This window comes from Labrus mixtus, chromosome 13 (genome assembly GCF_963584025.1).
Source record: "Labrus mixtus chromosome 13, fLabMix1.1, whole genome shotgun sequence".
NCBI lineage: Eukaryota > Metazoa > Chordata > Actinopteri > Labriformes > Labridae > Labrus > Labrus mixtus.
The window spans coordinates 23,837,499-23,856,883 of record NC_083624.1 but is presented as its reverse complement, the minus strand read 5'-3'; the positions used below and the strand labels follow the sequence as shown (position 1 = coordinate 23,856,883).

General features: G+C 41.8%; 1 protein-coding gene across 3 annotated transcripts in view; it reads left to right on the top strand.

Annotated features, from left to right (window-relative positions):
- Positions 1 to 19,287, top strand: part of dip2a (disco-interacting protein 2 homolog A) — a 79,333-nt gene extending 60,046 nt beyond the window's left edge. For all 3 annotated transcript variants that reach the window (XM_061054272.1, XM_061054271.1, XM_061054273.1), the window contains 32 exons: positions 1,521 to 1,640; positions 2,730 to 2,927; positions 3,046 to 3,137; positions 3,405 to 3,515; positions 4,675 to 4,798; positions 4,884 to 4,993; positions 5,169 to 5,271; positions 5,910 to 5,974; positions 6,443 to 6,536; positions 7,134 to 7,253; positions 7,415 to 7,529; positions 7,910 to 8,049; positions 8,328 to 8,464; positions 8,555 to 8,635; positions 9,385 to 9,512; positions 9,654 to 9,768; positions 9,929 to 10,130; positions 10,270 to 10,370; positions 10,752 to 10,832; positions 11,063 to 11,180; positions 11,280 to 11,401; positions 11,569 to 11,680; positions 11,771 to 11,880; positions 12,011 to 12,141; positions 12,264 to 12,432; positions 12,588 to 12,758; positions 15,642 to 15,703; positions 15,970 to 16,027; positions 16,143 to 16,217; positions 16,636 to 16,810; positions 16,943 to 17,066; positions 17,242 to 19,287. In XM_061054272.1, coding sequence (XP_060910255.1) covers positions 1,521 to 1,640; positions 2,730 to 2,927; positions 3,046 to 3,137; positions 3,405 to 3,515; positions 4,675 to 4,798; positions 4,884 to 4,993; positions 5,169 to 5,271; positions 5,910 to 5,974; positions 6,443 to 6,536; positions 7,134 to 7,253; positions 7,415 to 7,529; positions 7,910 to 8,049; positions 8,328 to 8,464; positions 8,555 to 8,635; positions 9,385 to 9,512; positions 9,654 to 9,768; positions 9,929 to 10,130; positions 10,270 to 10,370; positions 10,752 to 10,832; positions 11,063 to 11,180; positions 11,280 to 11,401; positions 11,569 to 11,680; positions 11,771 to 11,880; positions 12,011 to 12,141; positions 12,264 to 12,432; positions 12,588 to 12,758; positions 15,642 to 15,703; positions 15,970 to 16,027; positions 16,143 to 16,217; positions 16,636 to 16,810; positions 16,943 to 17,066; positions 17,242 to 17,494 — 3,917 coding nt within the window. In that variant the 3' untranslated portion in view covers positions 17,495 to 19,287. The remainder of the gene's footprint in view (positions 1 to 1,520; positions 1,641 to 2,729; positions 2,928 to 3,045; positions 3,138 to 3,404; positions 3,516 to 4,674; positions 4,799 to 4,883; positions 4,994 to 5,168; positions 5,272 to 5,909; positions 5,975 to 6,442; positions 6,537 to 7,133; positions 7,254 to 7,414; positions 7,530 to 7,909; positions 8,050 to 8,327; positions 8,465 to 8,554; positions 8,636 to 9,384; positions 9,513 to 9,653; positions 9,769 to 9,928; positions 10,131 to 10,269; positions 10,371 to 10,751; positions 10,833 to 11,062; positions 11,181 to 11,279; positions 11,402 to 11,568; positions 11,681 to 11,770; positions 11,881 to 12,010; positions 12,142 to 12,263; positions 12,433 to 12,587; positions 12,759 to 15,641; positions 15,704 to 15,969; positions 16,028 to 16,142; positions 16,218 to 16,635; positions 16,811 to 16,942; positions 17,067 to 17,241) is intronic.
- The last annotated feature ends 98 nt before the right edge of the window (positions 19,288 to 19,385 follow it).

The following is a 19,385-nucleotide window of genomic DNA, read 5'->3' as shown; positions in this document are numbered from 1 at the left end:
GTCCTGATGCTGTTTGGTGCATAATACCCCCACCTCTACCCCCCAATTTCCCTCTCAAGCTGTCCTAAGAAAGGCAAAAGCCCCAATAAATCTCAGATTTTTTTAAACATAACAATGAGCCACTCTTCTGCTTTGGGTCACATGAGACAAACTTGGGTATTGTGTTCAACTTTAGAGTTAATCCAAAATGTACTGTCCTCCTTGTGCTTTCTTTTGTCGGAAAAAAATTGAGTTTCAGGCCTGTAAACATAGACTTTGCCGATATGTTAAAAAAAACATATATAAGTGGGTAAACACATTGTTGGTTTTTGTCATTTGATAGGGTTTCTCAAGAGAAAAGAAAAGTCAAATAAGGCGATGAAGCATTTTTCTTTATGTCCACCTTTGTTGTTGTCTTCTGTAAGTTTGTTGGTTAATTCATATTTTAACAACACACATCACTACGACGACCTACATTTTGAAAATCCTAAAAATGTAAGATACAGTCATCATCACAGGCAGTCTGTGATGTAACCGTTCAGTGCGTTGGGTTCAAGGCCCTCAGATGTTGTCCTGTGTGTCTGGGGCTTTCTAATTGGCCCATCAGGTGCAGCGCTGACCCCCACATGTCTACTCCCAGTACATCTGTCCCTACAAGAGGAGGCAGAGTCTGTCTGAGCCAGGCTTATTATAGTAAGATAGATCAGGCGAGCTGTGTGCAGCTGTGGCCTTCGTCTCCTGTGGCTGTCTGGAATGTCTGACGCAGACCACCTCTCCCAAACTAAGCAGATTTCATATGGAGGAAAAAACGTCCGGTGATGATTATAGTTTACACGGACCCATGTCTAAAATCTAACTGGACATTTCATTCTTTCATCCTTAGTCAGTTGTTTGGCTGTCTTTTTCTCATTCTCTCCGCTTTACAAAGGTCCAAATCTCTGTGATTGTGACGGACTCATTAATGATTTTTCATATATTTTGACTTGTCTTAACGTGGCAAGAGTTGATCTTAGTTGTACATTTTGCAGATCCTGTTTGAAGCAGAGACCTTCTCAGACATCCCTTGAATCACTTTATGCAGAGAGGACCTCTTTGTTGCCTGGCAGCAGGCTAAAAGGTTTCTTATTTCCTGGTTTATTGCACCTGTGTGGTATTCAAAAGACAGTTTCTTGATGGAAATACTGTAACCCTTTGACCTGCGGGTGACTGTAGAGGACCTTGAGGTCTACTGTTTGTCATGTCCAGCTATGATGTGAGTGTCAGCTGGTTGTACTCTGTCTCAGTAAAGCTAGACATTGACCTTTCCTCATTTCTTATCTCCTTCTCCTCATCTATCACCTTCTTTTTACTTTATAAACCTCAAAAACAAAACTTTATGCATTTGTCTTTCTCTACTGTATCCACCCCCAAACTCTGCCTTCACATCTCTTTCAACTCACATATTCTGCCTTTGCCATGACTGTTTTTCTCCATATTCTTGCCTTGCCATGTTTATTTCCCCGTGCCGTCTTCTTTTCATCCCCTCCGATCTCATTGTGTAGGTGTTCCAGTCAACAGCCGCGTCTCCTCCAAAATCCAGCAGCTGCTCAACACTCTCAAGAGACCCAAGCGACCGCCGTTGCGAGAATTCTTCGTCGACGACTTCGAGGAGCTTCTGGGAGGTAAGCTAGCCTGGAGGGAATGATAATTCCTCTCTTAAATCAATAAATCATGAAAAAAAGCATCCCTCATTCTGTGGCATGATCAGAATACTGATCATTGACTCCGGCAGTAAAGGATCAAATCTTTTGAGTGTGACAGCCACATCCGCTTTGAGATTTTGTCTTCTTTTTTTTTTTTTTGCAGTTGTCTGTGGATTTATTTGCATATTCTTGTTGCAACTGAGATAAAAATGTCACACACTTGCCACACCTGACAAATAAACAATCGAGGAACTCTTTTAGGTCAGCGGTTGTTATTTTGTCTCTTGGTGGAGCAGAGACCACCAGGTGTGCTAGGGAAGCGGTTTCGGAAATACTGGGTACAGAAACACGCTCTGACACTCGCACACAGTGGACCAGCCCTATGTAACCACCCCCCCCCCCCATTCCTACCAGTCCACTGCGGGTTTTGGGTGGGTGCTCTGCCAGGCTGAATAAACACTGTGAAAATGAGCAAGCTGCAGGAATAGTTATGCATGAGCAGGTCATTGTAAAGCCGTCCTGATTTTGGCACATAATCTGTGACATGGCAAGCCTCAGTGTGAGCAGAAAAACACACAGAGCTGAAAATGACAGCAGGCTGGAATGGATTGGATCTAGTCATGAGATAGGGTGTTTTATTTGGCGGGTCATCTGCCAGTTCGGGTAAACAGTTCTGAATTCCACTTAGCCAGAGAGTTCAGGAGAGTGTGATGGGAAAATAGTGATGGACAGATGAAAGATGAAAGTCAGATCAAAATAGGCCGCTTGGAGAAAGTTCAAGGGTGAAGAAAAAAACATGGACTTTTTAGCAAGTGCAGTTCCCAGTTTCTCTGGAGTTATTGTCTTAACTCACTCCTTATAAGCACTTAAGGACCTTTGTTTTGTATTATCACACACATCTCTTTTTTATCACTTTATTTCCCTGCCTTACTTAAAGAAAGCTGTATGATTTAAAACATAAAATTGCAATTCACTGAAAATAAAACATTTACACTTGGACATAGTTTGTTTTGTTGCTCAACATACAACCATAAAAACTGATATCCTTTTCCTTGCTCGTGTATCTAGTCCAGCATCCAGATCCCAACCAGCCAAAGCCAGAAGGCCAGCAAATGAGTGCCCTAGAAGGAGAGCCTCTCGGGGTGGTAAACAAGTGGCCCCCCTCCTTACCAGCAGCCTTACAACGGTGGGGCACCACTCAGCCCAAGAGCCCATGTCTGACGGGACTGGACAATTCTGGAAAGCCCGTCTACACACTCACCTACGGTATGGTTCAACCAAGTCCATACATTACTCACAATGACTTAAAACACTATCTTCTCTTGTCTTCTTTTGACAAATAATGGACTATGGTTTTTATTTGACTCTCTTATTATCACCTCAGGTAAACTATGGACACGCAGTCAGAAACTGGCCTACACTCTCCTGAACAAGCTGAGCACCAGGAATGAGCCTTTGCTCATGCCTGGAGACAGAGTAAGTCATGAGATGAAACTAGGGTGGTCAGATGTTACATTTCTTGATGCATTATCAGCAGGCTGGAACGTCTTAAAGGATATTCAGCTTGTGCAAGAGTAGACAAAGCTTCATTGTCTCAAACACCTTTACTAAGTGAACACCTTTTTACCTGTGATTGGAAGTAGATGTTTACTTACTCACTATTCTTTCTGCACAACCATTATTGTGCCCTTACCCAGAACCATCTATATTAACTATGACATATCCTGTGTGATACACCTGCAGGTTGCACTTGTTTTCCCCAACAATGACCCGGTGATGTTCATGGTTGCGTTCTACGGCTGTCTCCTGGCAGAGCTGGTACCTGTGCCTATTGAAGTGCCACTGACACGAAAGGTAAAGGCAAAAACAATCTCCTGGAAATTTTCCACTGGGAGGATTTAAAGGGATAAGTCCACATGTACATTAACAAGCATCATGCAACACTGAGCATGTAACTTCATGCAGTTATCCATTGCAGAAACACATCAAAAATCGGTTTATATCCTAGACAGACGTGAGTTTTCTGGTTGCATCTTATGCAATGTGAATAACTCTGTACCTTGAGACACCCACAAACCCTCAAACAAACACACACACACACACACACACACACACACACACACACACACACACACACACACACACACACACACACACACACACACACACACACACACACACACACATACATGGACACACGTGTTGTGTTGTTTTGTGTCTTGTCTCTTGGAAGGATATTGTGGACCAATAGTGACCCCTGCTGGACATTTTACACATAAATTACTGGAGAAGAGACAACATGTGCACAGTTTTTTCCAATGTTGGTTTATTTATGATCTATTCCAGTCCCAGAATAAATCACAATGTGTTATAAAGCATTTTGATTTCTAACACATTCATTGGCTCAAACTGAACCAAGTTCATCCACATTAGTTACACAGACAGTGTATTAATCCCTGTTCTTGATTGTCTCCCATGAGCACGCTGTGTGCAGATGCTGTGCTGTAACAAATGAGATTTGAGCGAGGTGAAATGATCTGTAACTCCAGTCAAAATATTAGATCCCAGGCCAGCTGTTGTCATTCTGCCAACACTCTTTTTTCCTCCAACTCCCCCCCACCCCGCTTTCTTTGTTTTTCTTTCTTTAAATCACGGAATATTTATTTTCTCTTCAGTATGTTTTGCTCAGCACAAGTCTAGTTTTAAATGTATCTGCACAGCCAATCACATATGAGTGAGTGTTTGTCAGAGCATAGGCTTTGATGCTCAGCAGTGGGGTTTTTAATAATGATTGGCCCTCACTCTGCTTTCGCACCTGCTGCTACTTTTATGTATGATGATCTGAGGATTCTCCTTCTTCTTCTGTCATCGCCCTTCTTTCTCTCCCCACTACAATTCCTGCTTTTATCTTCTGGACTTTCTCTTTTCTTTTCTTTTTTTTTTTAATAGTTGGTTGTTTGGCAGATACAGTTTTCCAAAGTTTACACATTTTTCATCCTCTTTTGTCTCTCAGGATGCAGGAAGTCAACAGATTGGCTTTCTGTTGGGCAGCTGTGGTGTCACGTTGGCGCTGACCACCGACGCTTGTCAGAAAGGCTTGCCTAAAGCACAAACAGGGGAGGTAGCAACTTTCAAAGGTACAGCCTGTTTGGTATTTTGAATTGACTGTCTTTGTGTATAATTTGATTACGACTGAATCGACTTTGTGTCTCTACTCTGCAGGCTGGCCACGGTTGCTGTGGTTTGTGACAGATGGAAAACATGTCGTGAAGCCTCCAAAAGACTGGTATCCTCCAATACGGGAAGCCAGTAATGACATAGCCTACATAGAGGTGAGTGTAAACTCTTTGATGTTACCAAAAACAAAGAGAAGTTTATGACATTTTCATTCATGTTTGGAATGGAATATTTCATAATTTTAAGCTACTTTTTTTAATGTCTGTACATTATTATTTTGGAGTGTAATTGTTCAAATGTTTCTCTCTGTTGTTGTTTTTTTACTTGCAGTATAAAACCAGCAAGGAAGGAAGCACCATGGGGATCACAGTGTCTCATTCAGCCATGCTGGATCACTGTCATGCTCTCACACAGGCCTGCGGCTACACTGAAGGTGAGGAGGACGCTCTGTTGTTTACTCGTACTTTATTCAGCTCTGTGTTGTCTCCATCTTTTTATTATTTTCCAACATAAGAGAAGCAAAGATTTCTGCTGAAGAGAGAAAGAAGAAATGGAGTCAGGAGGAGCACTAAAGCAAGCTTTAATAAAATCAAAAATGTATGTAATGGATATTTTTTCTTACTGATTCTGCAGGTTAGATTGTGCAGAGCAGATTCATTATTTTTTGTAATAATGCACGAGGCAGAACTTCCCCATACCGGTGCTCTCATTCCCAGAGTGTAATTACAGTCAAGAATGATAAATGCAGCTGCTCAGCTGGTTGTGTTTCTCTGCGTCAGACCTGGGTCAGGTCTACTTAAAAGAAAAAATATGGCACCTCCTCTACTCCACTGTCCCAGTTTCTTACTCTAAATAAAACCTTATAGGCAGCCCCACCAGGCTCTCCATGTCTATATCTGAAACAGAGTTTCAATCAGTCTGATTCTGAATAGGATTTGCTCATTACAAGGCTTGTATTGTGTTGGAAATAATGGGATGATGTGTGATTTTTCTTGTGAAGAATGTCAGAATTAATGGCTCAAAGCCTTACAGAAACCCTGATTTTTGCATAATCTCTTGTTTGATTTGCAGCTGAGACCATAACCAACGTCTTGGACTTCAAGAGAGAAGCAGGTTTATGGCATGGTGTTCTCACTGTGAGTGGACTTTAAACATTTTTAAAGCTAAAACATTGAATATTGAAGAGTTCTATGCTCAGTTTGCAGATAAAATGTCCGATTTTTCTGGCCAACGTGTTTCCTCTGAGGACCCTATCTGTATTTAAACATTCAGACTAATGAAGTCCTTGTGGGCAGAAACATCTTATCATAACTCAAGAGTTTGAAACCTGTAAAAATATCCAGTTTCCCCCTACTTATTCAAACTCAGCAGGTGTTAAACATGTCACAGAGTTTACTCACTGCACATATATGACCTGCTGTAGCATGTATTAAATTCCTTAAATGACACAGCAGTAGAGCTAACGTGCTTTAAACAAACTCTTAGCTACAGGTGATTGAATCTTGTCATGCCTCGCAGCTTGTTCACAGTGACATCATGTAGCTTTAACACTCAATGACACAAATTTTTGGTGTTTCTCTGACGCTTGTCTCCGCTCATGGCAGAGCGTTATGAATCGGATGCACGTGATCAGCATTCCTTACTCCCTGATGAAAGTCAACCCCCTGTCTTGGATACAGAAGGTTCACACATACAAAGGTTGGTCGTCCTTGACTTTCTTTCTATCATTAATCTGCTTGCTTCATCTCATTCCTGTTATAAGAGATTAAGAGAACGATCATGCAACGTGATGTTATCTACATTTTGTACTGAACCAGTTTTTGTTGCAACTTAGTATCGATAATTATGTAACACACAAAGTAGCACACATACCGAACAGTTTGCTTGATGGTGGAATGATAAATAACCAAACATTGTGCAATTATATTTTATTGTCAGTAACTGTGCCAGAACCCTGGAGAGACTCTGCTTCTTTTAAGAGCTTTGATTTTTGCAGCAGATTTGACAGGGCTCAATGGATTAAAGCAATAGTTTGTTTGACTCATTGATTTCTAGTTCCTCTGTATTAGCCCTGAGCAGGTCGAGGACAGCTGGCTTGCTGCATTGAATCAAACTCATGTCCTCCGTCTCAGATCTGAGCGGTGATCTGAGTCACCTGTTGGCAGCTGAGTCAAATCATGCTGCTCTTTGCTGTCAGATTTGGGGATCTGTGATTGACTGTCAGACTAGATGACAGGTGTTGATTGGATGAATCTATTGTGAGCATGTCTCTTTGTCTTTGTGTCCCCCACACAGCGCGGGTTGCTGTGGTGAAGTCGAGGGACATGCATTGGTCCCTGCTGGCCCAGAGAGACCAGAGAGACATCAGCCTGAGCTCCCTGCGCATGCTCATCGTAGCCGACGGAGCAAACCCATGTGAGTCCACCAGCAGATTCCCGTATAATAAAATTCTTTAACACACAACCTGAGGGATACCGTGAGGATACCCATTGATTTGTTTTGTTTGTGTTTGCTTGTATATCTGTTTGGCTGGCTTTGTTTGTCTGTGATATGAGATTCTGTGTGTATTAACACAGGGTCGATATCCTCCTGCGACGCCTTCCTCAACGTGTTTCAGGCACGTGGGCTGCGACCTGAGGTGATCTGCCCATGTGCCAGCTCCTCAGAAGCCATGACTGTCGCCATCCGCAGGTGAGCAGATGTAACTGCGCCTTTATTAGATCAAAACACACACGGTTTGCAACATGAGCGGGATCCTGCAGGTGGAGGAGTTACATTTGTGATTCAGTAACATGAGATGATGGAGAGCTTTATGGTTATCATAAAGCTTGGTATGGAAAAAAGGATGAGGAAAACTTAGTGACACAAACAATGTTTCAAAAGGCAAACTGGTTCTGTTTTTAAAAAATTAATTTAGGTACATCATTGTTTAAAGTCTGGATTCTCACAGATTCACATGAACTTCACATGAGGATGTATATGTCTACTGTACAAACTGATCGTTTTACATTTTGTGTTTTATTGTGTTCTGGTGTTCAGTGATAATAAGTGTAACCGTAAAATGTCTTCAGGCCTCCAGAAATGGGAGTTCCTCCTCCTGGGAAGGCGGTGCTGTCTATGGGAGGGCTGAGCCACAGTGTGATACGTGTGGACACGGAAGAGAAACTCTCTGTCCTGACAGTGCAGGATGTGGGACAAGTCATGCCTGGAGGTACAGTACGCTTCCTCTTTTTTTAACGTTTTCCTGTTTTTTAGTTTTCACTCGAAACTGCTGTGGGTTTCCAGAGAATTGATTTGCTCACATCAAATTTTGAGGGATATTCCTGAAAAGAGCCTCAAATGTTTTCACTTACTCATTGAACTTTTGGCACTTTTCATGGGAGTAAAACAAATGTTGTTATCCCAACAGAAACACATAAAGCAACTTAGACATCTACTTTAAATAATATTGTAAAACTCCTTTGTTCCATGTTCACTGTGTGTCTCTAGCTTTGGTGTGTGTGGTGCGGGTGGAGGGGACTCCTTATATCTGTCAGACAGACGAGGTTGGAGAGATCTGTGTGAGTTCAGGTAGCACAGGCGTAGCTTACTACGGCCTCCCGGGTATGACCAAGAATGTCTTTGAGGTGAGTGTCTCATTTACAAAAGTTTTTTTTCTTTTGTACTTTATTTATTAATGTGTGTTTTTAAGTGTGTGTGTGTGTGTCTTGTTGCAGACAATCCCAGTATTATCCTCTGGACTTCCTATCAGTGACAGACCGTTTACAAGGACTTCACTGCTTGGCTTTGTAGGACCGGTAAGTTCCAACCTTTTAAAGTGATGTTTTCTAACCTTCCTTTACTGTGAAATCTTTCTGACATTATTAAGATAGTTGTAGATATATGAATTCTCATTGACCTTTCTAGTTGTCATATGTTGTAGTACACATGTGACTGAAATGGCATTTATTTGTCATAAAACATCAATTTGTGTTATGTAGTACCGTAAATTGTTTGTATTTTCAACCTGCCCCCTCCCATGTAAAGGGTTAGTTCACTCAAATCACAAAAAGTTTTTAGTTAATAGAGAAATTGACTTTCATTGAAGCAGCGAGCAATTCAAGTATCCAAACACTCAGAGATGATTTCTCCTGTGCTTTTCTGTAGTTGGATAAAAACTGTTCACAAGGAGGTCTGTTTATTCAAAATCAACCTTATATTTTAGAAAAACAACTGTCACTCACACTTTAAATCTGTGAAGGACAGAATTATATGTATACAGCTAGCCAGAAAAGTGTCACAAGCTAATGAATCCAGGGACAGACGATGACAAGAAAAGCCAAAAGTGAAGGTTTTTCTTCCTGAGCTGAAAGCAGATTTTCTCTGAGGATCTTAGAGCTCAAGGATATAAGAATGACTAAGCCAACAGTTAAACGCTATGAGGTCTTGATTTTTAACACGCAGAGTTACTTCATGTCTCAGCTGTATGAATGCACACTAAACTTTTAGATCAAGTGAATACAAAGATCTGCCCACTGAACAGTTTGTGCATTGTGTTTTCCAACAGGACAGCCTTGTGTTTGTTGTGGGGAAGATGGATGGGCTGATGGTGGTCAGTGGGCGGAGGCACAATGCTGATGACGTGGTTGCCACGGCACTGGCAGTGGAGCCAATGAAGTTTGTGTACAGGGGGAGGTAAAATTTCATTTCTTATTTTATCTATTATCCTTCACTTGTGTGATGTTTTCTAACTCTTCTGACTTAGGACTCAAGCAACTTAAGAATTTGATACATTAAGGTTATTTCAGCTTTAACAATACTTTTTTTGTGTTCCAGGATAGCTGTGTTTTCTGTGTCTGTGCTGCATGACGAGAGGATCGTTGTTGTGGCCGAGCAGAGACCAGACGCCTCAGAGGAGGACAGCTTCCAGTGGATGAGCCGCGTCCTTCAGGTGCTCACTGTGCTCAGTCTTTGTCACATCTTACCACTTTATTAAAAAAAAACATCTAATTGGTTACTAATTCTTACACATAACACAAAGGTCAAGTTTGTTTTCATGTTTTCAATCGTGACAGTTCACTTTAAATGTTTTCTGTCCTGTCTGTTTGCAGGCTATAGACAGCATCCACCAGGTGGGAGTGTACTGCCTGGCTCTGGTGCCTGCCAACACACTTCCGAAGGCTCCCCTGGGTGGCATCCATATATCTGAGACCAAACAGCGCTTCTTGGAGGGAGCCTTGCACCCCTGCAACGTCCTCATGTGCCCTCACACCTGTGTCACCAACCTGCCCAAGCCAAGACAGAAACAGCCAGGTACACATGCAACTATCCCCCGCAGGAATCAGACAGTTAGAGCATTAAGACACATTTAAGTATATCATTTATTTTTACAATTTCTGTTTAAACTTGTATTGATTTGAATGTTAACTTTGAATGTTATTTTGCGGGACAGAGGTCAGTCCTGCTTCTATGATAGTGGGAAACCTGGTGGCAGGGAAGAGGATAGCACAGGCCTGTGGGAGAGATGTGGCACAGCTGGAGGACAATGAACAGGTATGTATAGTAGAAAAGCGTCTTCATTTTACCCACTTATCACCTCCACATATCCACAGACACATGAAAGGATACGTACATGAGGCGGTGGAACTGGAATTACAGCCACCTTATGAAAAATACAATGTTCTGACTCCCCTCTGTGACAAATTAGAGTTGCATGTTGTGTTATTTTGATTGTACCTGTTTTACACCCATTACTCTTTTCAGTCATGCATAATCTAAATCCAATCGCATCCATCATTCCGGCAGTTCTAACACCCACCTTGTGCCACCATGTTCCTCCTTGTTTGTGTATTGATTCATCATTGTCTCCGTTTTGGTTTGCTGTGTTACTCTCATTTCTTTGTAGTGAAACTTGTGTTTCTCACTCTGCTTTAGTTCCTGTATATACAAGATGTGCTGCAATGGAGAGCTCAGGCCACTCCAGATCATCCTCTGTTCCTTGTTCTCAATGCTAAGGTATAGATTTTTACTCTGGCAATGAATAATATAAATGAAGGAATACCTACCAAGTATTTGATTGCAACATTACTTACAAAGAGCTAATAAAGCAGGCGATAGCTGTCTCTATAGAGATCTCTACATGGAGATTCATATTAAGGAGTTTTAAGTCTTGCTATTGTCCTTGATCGTCTAAAACATAGCCATCTAGTTGAATGTAAGTTGTATACATACCTTTTGCTCCTCAGGGCACGGTGGCGAGCACTGCATCCTGCCTGCAGCTGCACAAGCGTGCGGAACGAGTGGCTGCAGCACTGATGGGACGCCTCAACACTGGAGACCATGTAGCGCTTGTCTACCCGCCAGGTAAGAGATGATACTTTTCAGTCCTGTTCATTAGTATCAGTGCTTTATCCTGACTTCCACTGCCCTCAGATTTTACGTTTTTCTGTCTTTTATGTGCAGGAATTGACCTAATTGCAACCTTCTACGGCTGCCTGTATGCTGGATGCGTGCCTGTCACTGTAAGACCTCCACACCCCCAGAATCTGGCAACCACCCTGCCCACTGTCAAGATGATCGTAGAGGTAACAGATTTAGCTGAACAGCATCAAAGTGCTAGCTTAAGCGCTCTCTTATCACTGTTATCACACTTATCAAATCCAGTGAATGTGTCTTTCTTTCAAACATCAGATAAGGTGAAGAATTAAAAGTAACATATATGTAGTAATACTGTGATGTGGGTGTGTTACAGGTCAGTAAGTCGGTGTGTATCCTGACCACTCAAGCAATAATGAAGCTGCTTAAGTCCAAAGAGGCAGCTGCTGCTGTGGATATCAAGAGCTGGCCCATGGTGCTGGACACAGGTCAGTTTTATACACAAAGGCGACATCTGTTGCCACCAAAGAGCAGCTTTTTTAAGATCTTCTCCTCCTCTACCTCTGTTCATCTTCCAGATGATCTCCCCAGGAAGAAAAGCCCCCAGATGTACAAGCCCCCGACTCCAGAGATGTTAGCTTACCTGGACTTCAGTGTGTCCACAACAGGCATCTTAGCAGGGGTCAAAGTATGTTGGATGTTACAAATATTTTCAACAAGATGTTTTCTGTAACTACATCTTAACAAAAAATAAAACAGAATCTGGTAAATGAAATGTTTTATCATTTGAGCCTCTGTGTGTTATAATCACTCTCTAGATGTCTCACGCTGCCACCAGTGCCTTGTGTCGCTCCATCAAACTGCAGTGTGAGCTGTACCCATCCAGGCAGATCGCAATCTGTCTGGACCCTTACTGCGGCCTGGGCTTCGCTCTCTGGTGCCTGTGCAGGTAATGAAAGTAAAATCTTTGATAAAAGCATCGGAGCATGGGATGGAACATTGATAATATGCATTGCTTTACACTGTCTTCAGACTGAGCCTCTCTGTTTGCATGTCTGTTTCTGGTTTCAGTGTGTACTCGGGCCACCAGTCGATCCTGGTTCCCCCTCTGGAGCTGGAGAGCAATGCATCTCTGTGGCTCGGGGCAGTCAGTCAGTACAAAGTGCGAGTCACCTTCTGCTCATATTCCGTCATGGAGATGTGCACCAAGGGCCTGGGCTCACAGACCGAAGCACTGCGGGTCAGTTTGTCACTTTGGGTGTTGAGTGGTCTAAGGTTCACTCATCAAATTGAACCTTAGATATTTTTTTTTACAATAAATATAGTATGTTTTAAACAATTTGAACTTACATGTCTTTGAAGTTTTTATTTGCCTCTTCCTTTTCCCCTCTCCAGTTGCGAAATGTGAACCTGTCCTGCGTGCGTACGTGCATGGTGGTAGCCGAGGAGAGGCCCCGCATTGCACTCACTCAGTCCTTCTCAAAGATCTTCAAGGACTTGGGGCTTTCACCACGCGCCGTCAGCACCACCTTCGGCTGCAGGGTGAATGTGGCAATATGTTTGCAGGTAAGAAGCTGCTGGTGGAGGGCCGCGAGTAGGGAGGTGATGAAGGGAGTCCATTCCAGAGTCCAATCTTACAAATCAAATAAACACCACTGAAAAACACAGGATTGGCACCACTTTAATACCGCTTGGTATTTGGTATATCGTTTATTTAGAGGCTCAATGTCTACAAAAAGTGCACAAGAATGAAGAAGGCCACATTGGAGACAACATAATGTATGTGTGGTACTAAATGGAAAAAAACATAATCAAGAGGCCTGGCTGATTTTGAAGTTAAGAAACTGTCAACTAGGGCTTTCACACTTGCAAATAAACTACTGAAAAACTCCTGATATTTCCAGGAGGAGCCGTATGTGTGAACGCAAACAAACACATTTTTCGCTCGATCCTATTATTTTTTCCACAGCAAGTCCGGGTGGGCTGATGTGAGAACGCAGCAGGATATTCTCCGTAAAATTCACCTCGACCAATGGGAGGGTGGAGTGACGTTTATATCCTGTGACTGCTGCACGGTGCATAGAGTGTATGCACGCAACCACTATGATCTCCATGAACTTAAAAATTAAAGGGCTACATTAGGTTGTTTTTTTTCCGTCACCCCTTACCTCAGTAGATCCGATTGAAATGTAAATCTTTTTCCCTCGACCCCAGATTGGTTGGTTACTAATACAAAAAAATATTTTTCCTCTTAAGGTTCTGGAAAAAAAAATCCACCCATGAATTCTCTGTGTGTCTGTTTTTAATTTTTAATTTTCTCCTGGGTCCCCTATGTTTTCTATTTTATTTCTTCTTCCCTGGTGACTGTTTATGTGTGAGTGTGTGCATGTGTGCATGTGTGACGGTCAGTGTATTTAAATATACATATATATCTTTATTTATCTGTCCTGCCCTGTCCCGTCAGCCCAACAGGTTAGGGAAACTGGCTGAGCAGGTAAATGTAGGAGAAGAGTTTTTCTTTGCTCACTGGGCTGCTGCTGGACCTCTGTGTGTGTGTGTACATGTTTATCTGTGTGTCTTATGTGTGTGTTTTTGTTATTCTTGCATGATTTTTGGACTTGGTTAACCACAATTCACTGATTCTGTTTTCTTTTTCTCTGATGGGCTTTTCTTTAGCTGCTATTTATATTAGTCCAGTCTGGCTCCCAACCATTGCTTTGTGGCTTTAAGAAATATGTTATACTACTATATAACATGAGCTAGAATTATGCACTCTGCCATGATTCTTTTCAGCCGATTTATATTTTGTATTTATTTATTTACACATATTTTGAAGAGAGCATTGTGAAACCCTATGGTCTTCATTTAAAAATCTGACACTTTAAACTCAAATTATTGTTTAAATATTTTTCTCTTTTTATAAGTGAAAAGTTACAGTTTTACATGGAGATTCAGGATGTTTTTTGAAAATCACAATTGTATGTCATTTACATTGACTGTGTATAAAGATGGACAAGTCTCGCCTTACAGACGGTGTCCGCACTTGGCTGGAAGAGTCGTGTTAATGATGTCCCCCCCTCCCGACAGACAAAACACATTTAACTTACCGATAAAACCATATAGATCCCTGAGGTGGCACAGTTAGCAGAAGAACAGGTTCTTGTGTTGGGTTTAGGCTAAAACTCAGAGTTACAGAAAGTTCATTGACTCTTGTCTTCTTACATTTCCTCTCGCCATTCCTTTTATTCTGCTGATCCGGTGCACACATCGCTGCAGGAGACGCATTTGTCAACCAAGCTGTCAGTCAAGGTGGTGTACCTCTTTTTATAGCATTTAATACATAATTTAAGCTTAAATTCTCAGAATAATGACTGACATGACAATCAAAAAACAAACACATCACATGGTGAAATACATATCTGGAATACTGGAGCCCTGCAGTGTGCGAGCATTCTTTGTCTTTGTTTTATAAATCAGTATGATACAAACTAACACAAATGACAGAAACCATGTTGGAGAAAAACGTATTTGATGTGTGTACCTTGATTTTTTTAGTTTGAATCCATATCCAATCTGTTCACATGGAGGGGGCGGAGCATGCACTACAGGATGACCTATACTGCAGCCAGCCAGTAGAGGGAGTGCCAAATATTTTGGCTTCACTTTTGGGAAATTGTCATGTCCATCTTTTTAAACAGTCCTTTAGAAGATTTGTACACTTTAAAATGAAAGGACTTTCTGAACAGAAAACACAGTAATGTGTCTGTGGTTGTAATTGATGAACCAGTTCATTAATGAAACATTTTTCTATATTAGTGACACGTTAAACGAGTCCACTGGCTTTGTTCTTTTGCCAAAGACTAAACTCTGATGCCGAAACCTCAGCTTAATAAATCAATCCACTCGCCTTGTGTTTGGCTTTGACCTCGCAGATGACAAACCTGACTCACTGCTCTTATTACCCTGGCTACAGCCTGTCAGAGGAGTGTTGATAAACATAAAGTGTTGTGACTAGTCTTACAGCAGTTATGATGCCAAATCCAAAAGCCAAAAAAAAACAACCATATCTGACAACAAGAATCAGAGCTTGAGAAATGTTCCGGTCATAATTCAGGTGTATGACAGATCTATGGTCTTTACATAAAATGAACTGACACTCATTAACTATTTTTAGGGGATACTTTATATAAGCTCATTTATTATTTCTTGTAGTCCACAACTTTTTCATATAAGCATTATAGCAGGTGAATTTACCTCTGCAGGTACTCATAGTTTCTTTGGTCCTAACTACTGTAGCCTGGCTTGTTGGCTTCTGGCTGCCCCCCCCCCCCCCCCACCCCCGCTTTGTCTCATAAGCAGCTTCCACCTCCCCCCAACAAACAGCCTTAACATCAGTGTTTTAACAGTCACATTATGGACTCATGTTCCTCTGCTTGTTTTTTTTTTAAGGGCACAGCTGGACCGGACCCCACCACTGTTTACGTGGACATGAGAGCTCTACGACATGACAGGTAGGGGGCGCCACACCCTTATCTTCAAGATACCTTGAAGATAAAAAAAATATGTAGTTACACAGTCTGCTTTCTGTAATACTAGTCATATTTTTACAAAAAAAATGTTGTGATTTTATTTTTTGTTATGATTATTTAGGTTTTGTGATTCAACAGGATTCAAATCTTTAAATCTTGAATTAAAGATTAGTCACACTGTGGAAAAACTGGAATAAAAATGCAGAAATGAGGTTGTACATTTGTCCTATTATTTGCTCATCCTGCAGGGTTCGTCTGGTAGAGAGAGGGTCGCCACACAGCTTGCCTCTGATGGAGTCTGGGAAGGTACAGCCTCATGTCAACATGCACTTAAAAAGAAAGCTGTGATGTTATGCTGCAAACATTTTCACTGTTCTAAGGCTGGCACGGTTATTTGAGCTGTTGCTGTCTTCTGTTGTAGATCCTTCCGGGAGTGAAGGTGATCATTGCAAACACAGAAACTAAAGGACCCTTGGGAGACTCACATCTGGGAGAGGTAATGCCAGCTGAGTTTTTGCAGACTTTTTTCACCGTCACCTGTCCCACCCTACCAGAAATCAGTGTGTTTACATGAACTTAAGTTGTTAAATTCAGCTTTCTGCAGCAAAAGGGTCACTCAAAATTCTTCATCTGGGCCGTTTTCACATTCAGATTTAAAGAGAAGCTGTGCTCTCACTACACAGCCTGTCCTTGTACACTGTTGAACTTGTTAAATTTCAGTATGCAAAGTAAGAAATCTGATTACTGACCTGCTGAATGAATGCCAGTCCATCTAAATATTCTGCCCATAGCACATTCCTGAGATTCATAAGTTTTTTTTTTTTTTTTGTTATTTTATCTAAAACAAGAGAAAGACAGTCATGTATGATTAACCACTAAACACTCACTTATACCCTTTGTCCTGTGTGTTATAGATCTGGGTGAGCAGTCCTCACAATGCCACAGGCTACTACACAGTTTATGGTGAGGAGGCGCTGCATGCAGACCACTTCAACACCAAGCTCAGCTTCGGTGACACCCAGAGTGTCTGGGCGAGGACAGGGTACCTGGGCTTCCTGCGGCGCACTGAACTGACTGATGCAAGTGGAGGTGAGAATCATCAGAGCTTGCTGTGATTTATAGTCAGGGCATTAGGTTGTGTTCTCTCTCTACAGCAAAACTGTACTTTTATCAGATACAAACTGACAAAGTGTGTGACTGTGTGTAATGTGTGTATCCCAGAGCGCCATGATGCCCTCTATGTGGTGGGCTCTCTCGATGAGACTCTGGAGCTGAGGGGGATGAGGTATCATCCTATTGACATCGAAACCTCTGTGATCCGTTCACACAAGAGCATAGCTGAATGGTGAGGAGTTTACACTGATTATTGATCACTTCTTTAAATCTATTAATCATGACATCAAAACATTTATTTGACCATTTTGTGTAACATGTGATCTCCTTCTTTTGTCCTGTCTCTGTTTTTTTTTTGTTTGTCTCCTTCCCTTCATACATCCTTCACCTCTTCCTCCTCCTTTCAGTGCGGTGTTCACTTGGACAAACCTCCTTGTGGTGGTCGTGGAGCTGGAGGGATCAGAGCAGGAGGCCCTGGACCTGGTTGCCCTGGTGACCAACGTTGTGCTGGAGGAGCACTACCTCATCGTAGGTGTAGTGGTGGTGGTGGACCCCGGCGTCATCCCCATCAACTCCCGAGGGGAGAAGCAACGTATGCACCTCAGAGACGGATTCCTGGCCGACCAGCTGGACCCCATATATGTGGCTTACAACATGTGAGGGTCCCGCTGCAGGAGTCTTCCCCCCCCCCCCCTACATGTGGCTTATCGCGCAACCAAGAGGCAGCAAGACGGAGGCTTGTAGTCGCAAGCATGGCATTAGTGAAAGAAAGAAATGCTGCCCTCTTATATCTTGAAAGATGCAAAACTTCACCACAGAATGGAGAGAAATACCAAGAGATCAACAAAACCTCATGTCAGATTCTGCCGGTGATTTGTCGACTCTACAAAAAAAAACGTTTAAAGGGCGTTTTGGCTCTTTTGAGTTCTGTATGTATGACAGAGCCTCATAGCAGTACAGCAGGAGGTTAAGTTTTAATACTACACTGTGCCATTAACAGACTTTACTTTGTCAGAATCCAGCATATTGTTTGAGTTTTCCATACACATGTGCCATAGAACCGGACTGATGCCAGTACACTAAACCTGGTTCAAACATGCTCTACCTTGTTTCATGTTCACAGAGCCTCCTGTGCCATTAGTGGAACACTTTTTACAGACTCTCTTCCGCGTACAATTCCATCACAACTGGCATCTTCTCTACAGATTAAAGCTGCCTCCTATAGTAACCCTGATTTTTAATGTTCAGGCAGTTCAGATCATGTCACGACGTTAACAATGAAGCACACAGCAGGGCTGATGGAGGAGGGGCAGTTAGGGTTATCTGTTTCTCATTTTTCAGCAGTAGTGCTTTAGTTTGTAGTGTCAGTAACGAGGATGCAAAGAAATAATGTGGTTTGACTTAAATTTGTTTCTTTTCTAAATGTGTAGGTTAGTTTTTGTTTTACCTGAACGAAATGCAATATGTGTGACGTGAAAGATGTTGCTAGGAGCGACAGTAAGTGCCAATCATTCAAAGTCATGACGTGGGGAGTTGCTTACTATAAGCAACGAACCAAATTCTATGAATTAAGCCTTAAGTGTTTTTTCAGATGCCTGTTCCTATCTCGGCGCCTGTGTTACTTAATTTTGTGAAGTTTTATCAGCTGTTGGATAGGGCAGGAATATGCAGAGGGAGGCGATTGGTGGTGAATCCTGCTCTTATTGCACCCAAAGTCTTGATTGAAGATGAATATACTTGATCCTAACATCCAGCCATTACAAACACACACTTACTTTTTATTTATGTCTGTCCCTTGTTCATTAGTGTTCCATAGCAAAAGACTTGAAGAACTTGTAGCTGGTATGATCTAAACGCAGAACATCATCTTCATTTCGAGTGCCATGAGGTTGAATGAGAGCTGAAAATTGTTTAGCTGCATGTGTTGTATAAGGCAAGATTGTAATATGCTCATAACACTTTAACCTTCCCCTTTATCTCATTGACTTTGTAAAAGATTCACTTCACTGTGAGTTGCTTGTTTTTGTATGTGCACACCCCTTCAGAAACAGGCTGCGGCCTGCTGTAAGTATGTACAGGTTTTTGTGTAAATTATTAACAGATGGAGGAGTTTTAAGGATTGCAAAGACTGAATCTGGTATATATCTGAACTTCTCCCTCACAAACAAGAAATGATTTGAATTCTACTCATGTGTGAACATTGGGAAGAGACGTGGAAAGTCTTGTAAACATTTTTATAGAAAGTACGACGGGAACTGACCACATGCAGAGATGAGACGAAGCACACTCCAAACACAAGGAGAGTTTGGCTCTGGGGACGGTGGAGATGTCACATCCTCCAGAGCAAACTTTTATGTTAACACACAGAAAGATACATTTGTCTGATATACGGTTAGTTGTCATTATTTTCATAACATGATTTCTTAATGAATAAAAAAGTGCTTTTAACTTGAGATGTTTGTCTTCACTGGCATCAAAGTGTCATGTCTATTTAGAGTTGATCAAAAGATGATTTCAGCATAAACCCAGGTGTGTGGTTTTGTTTTTTTAA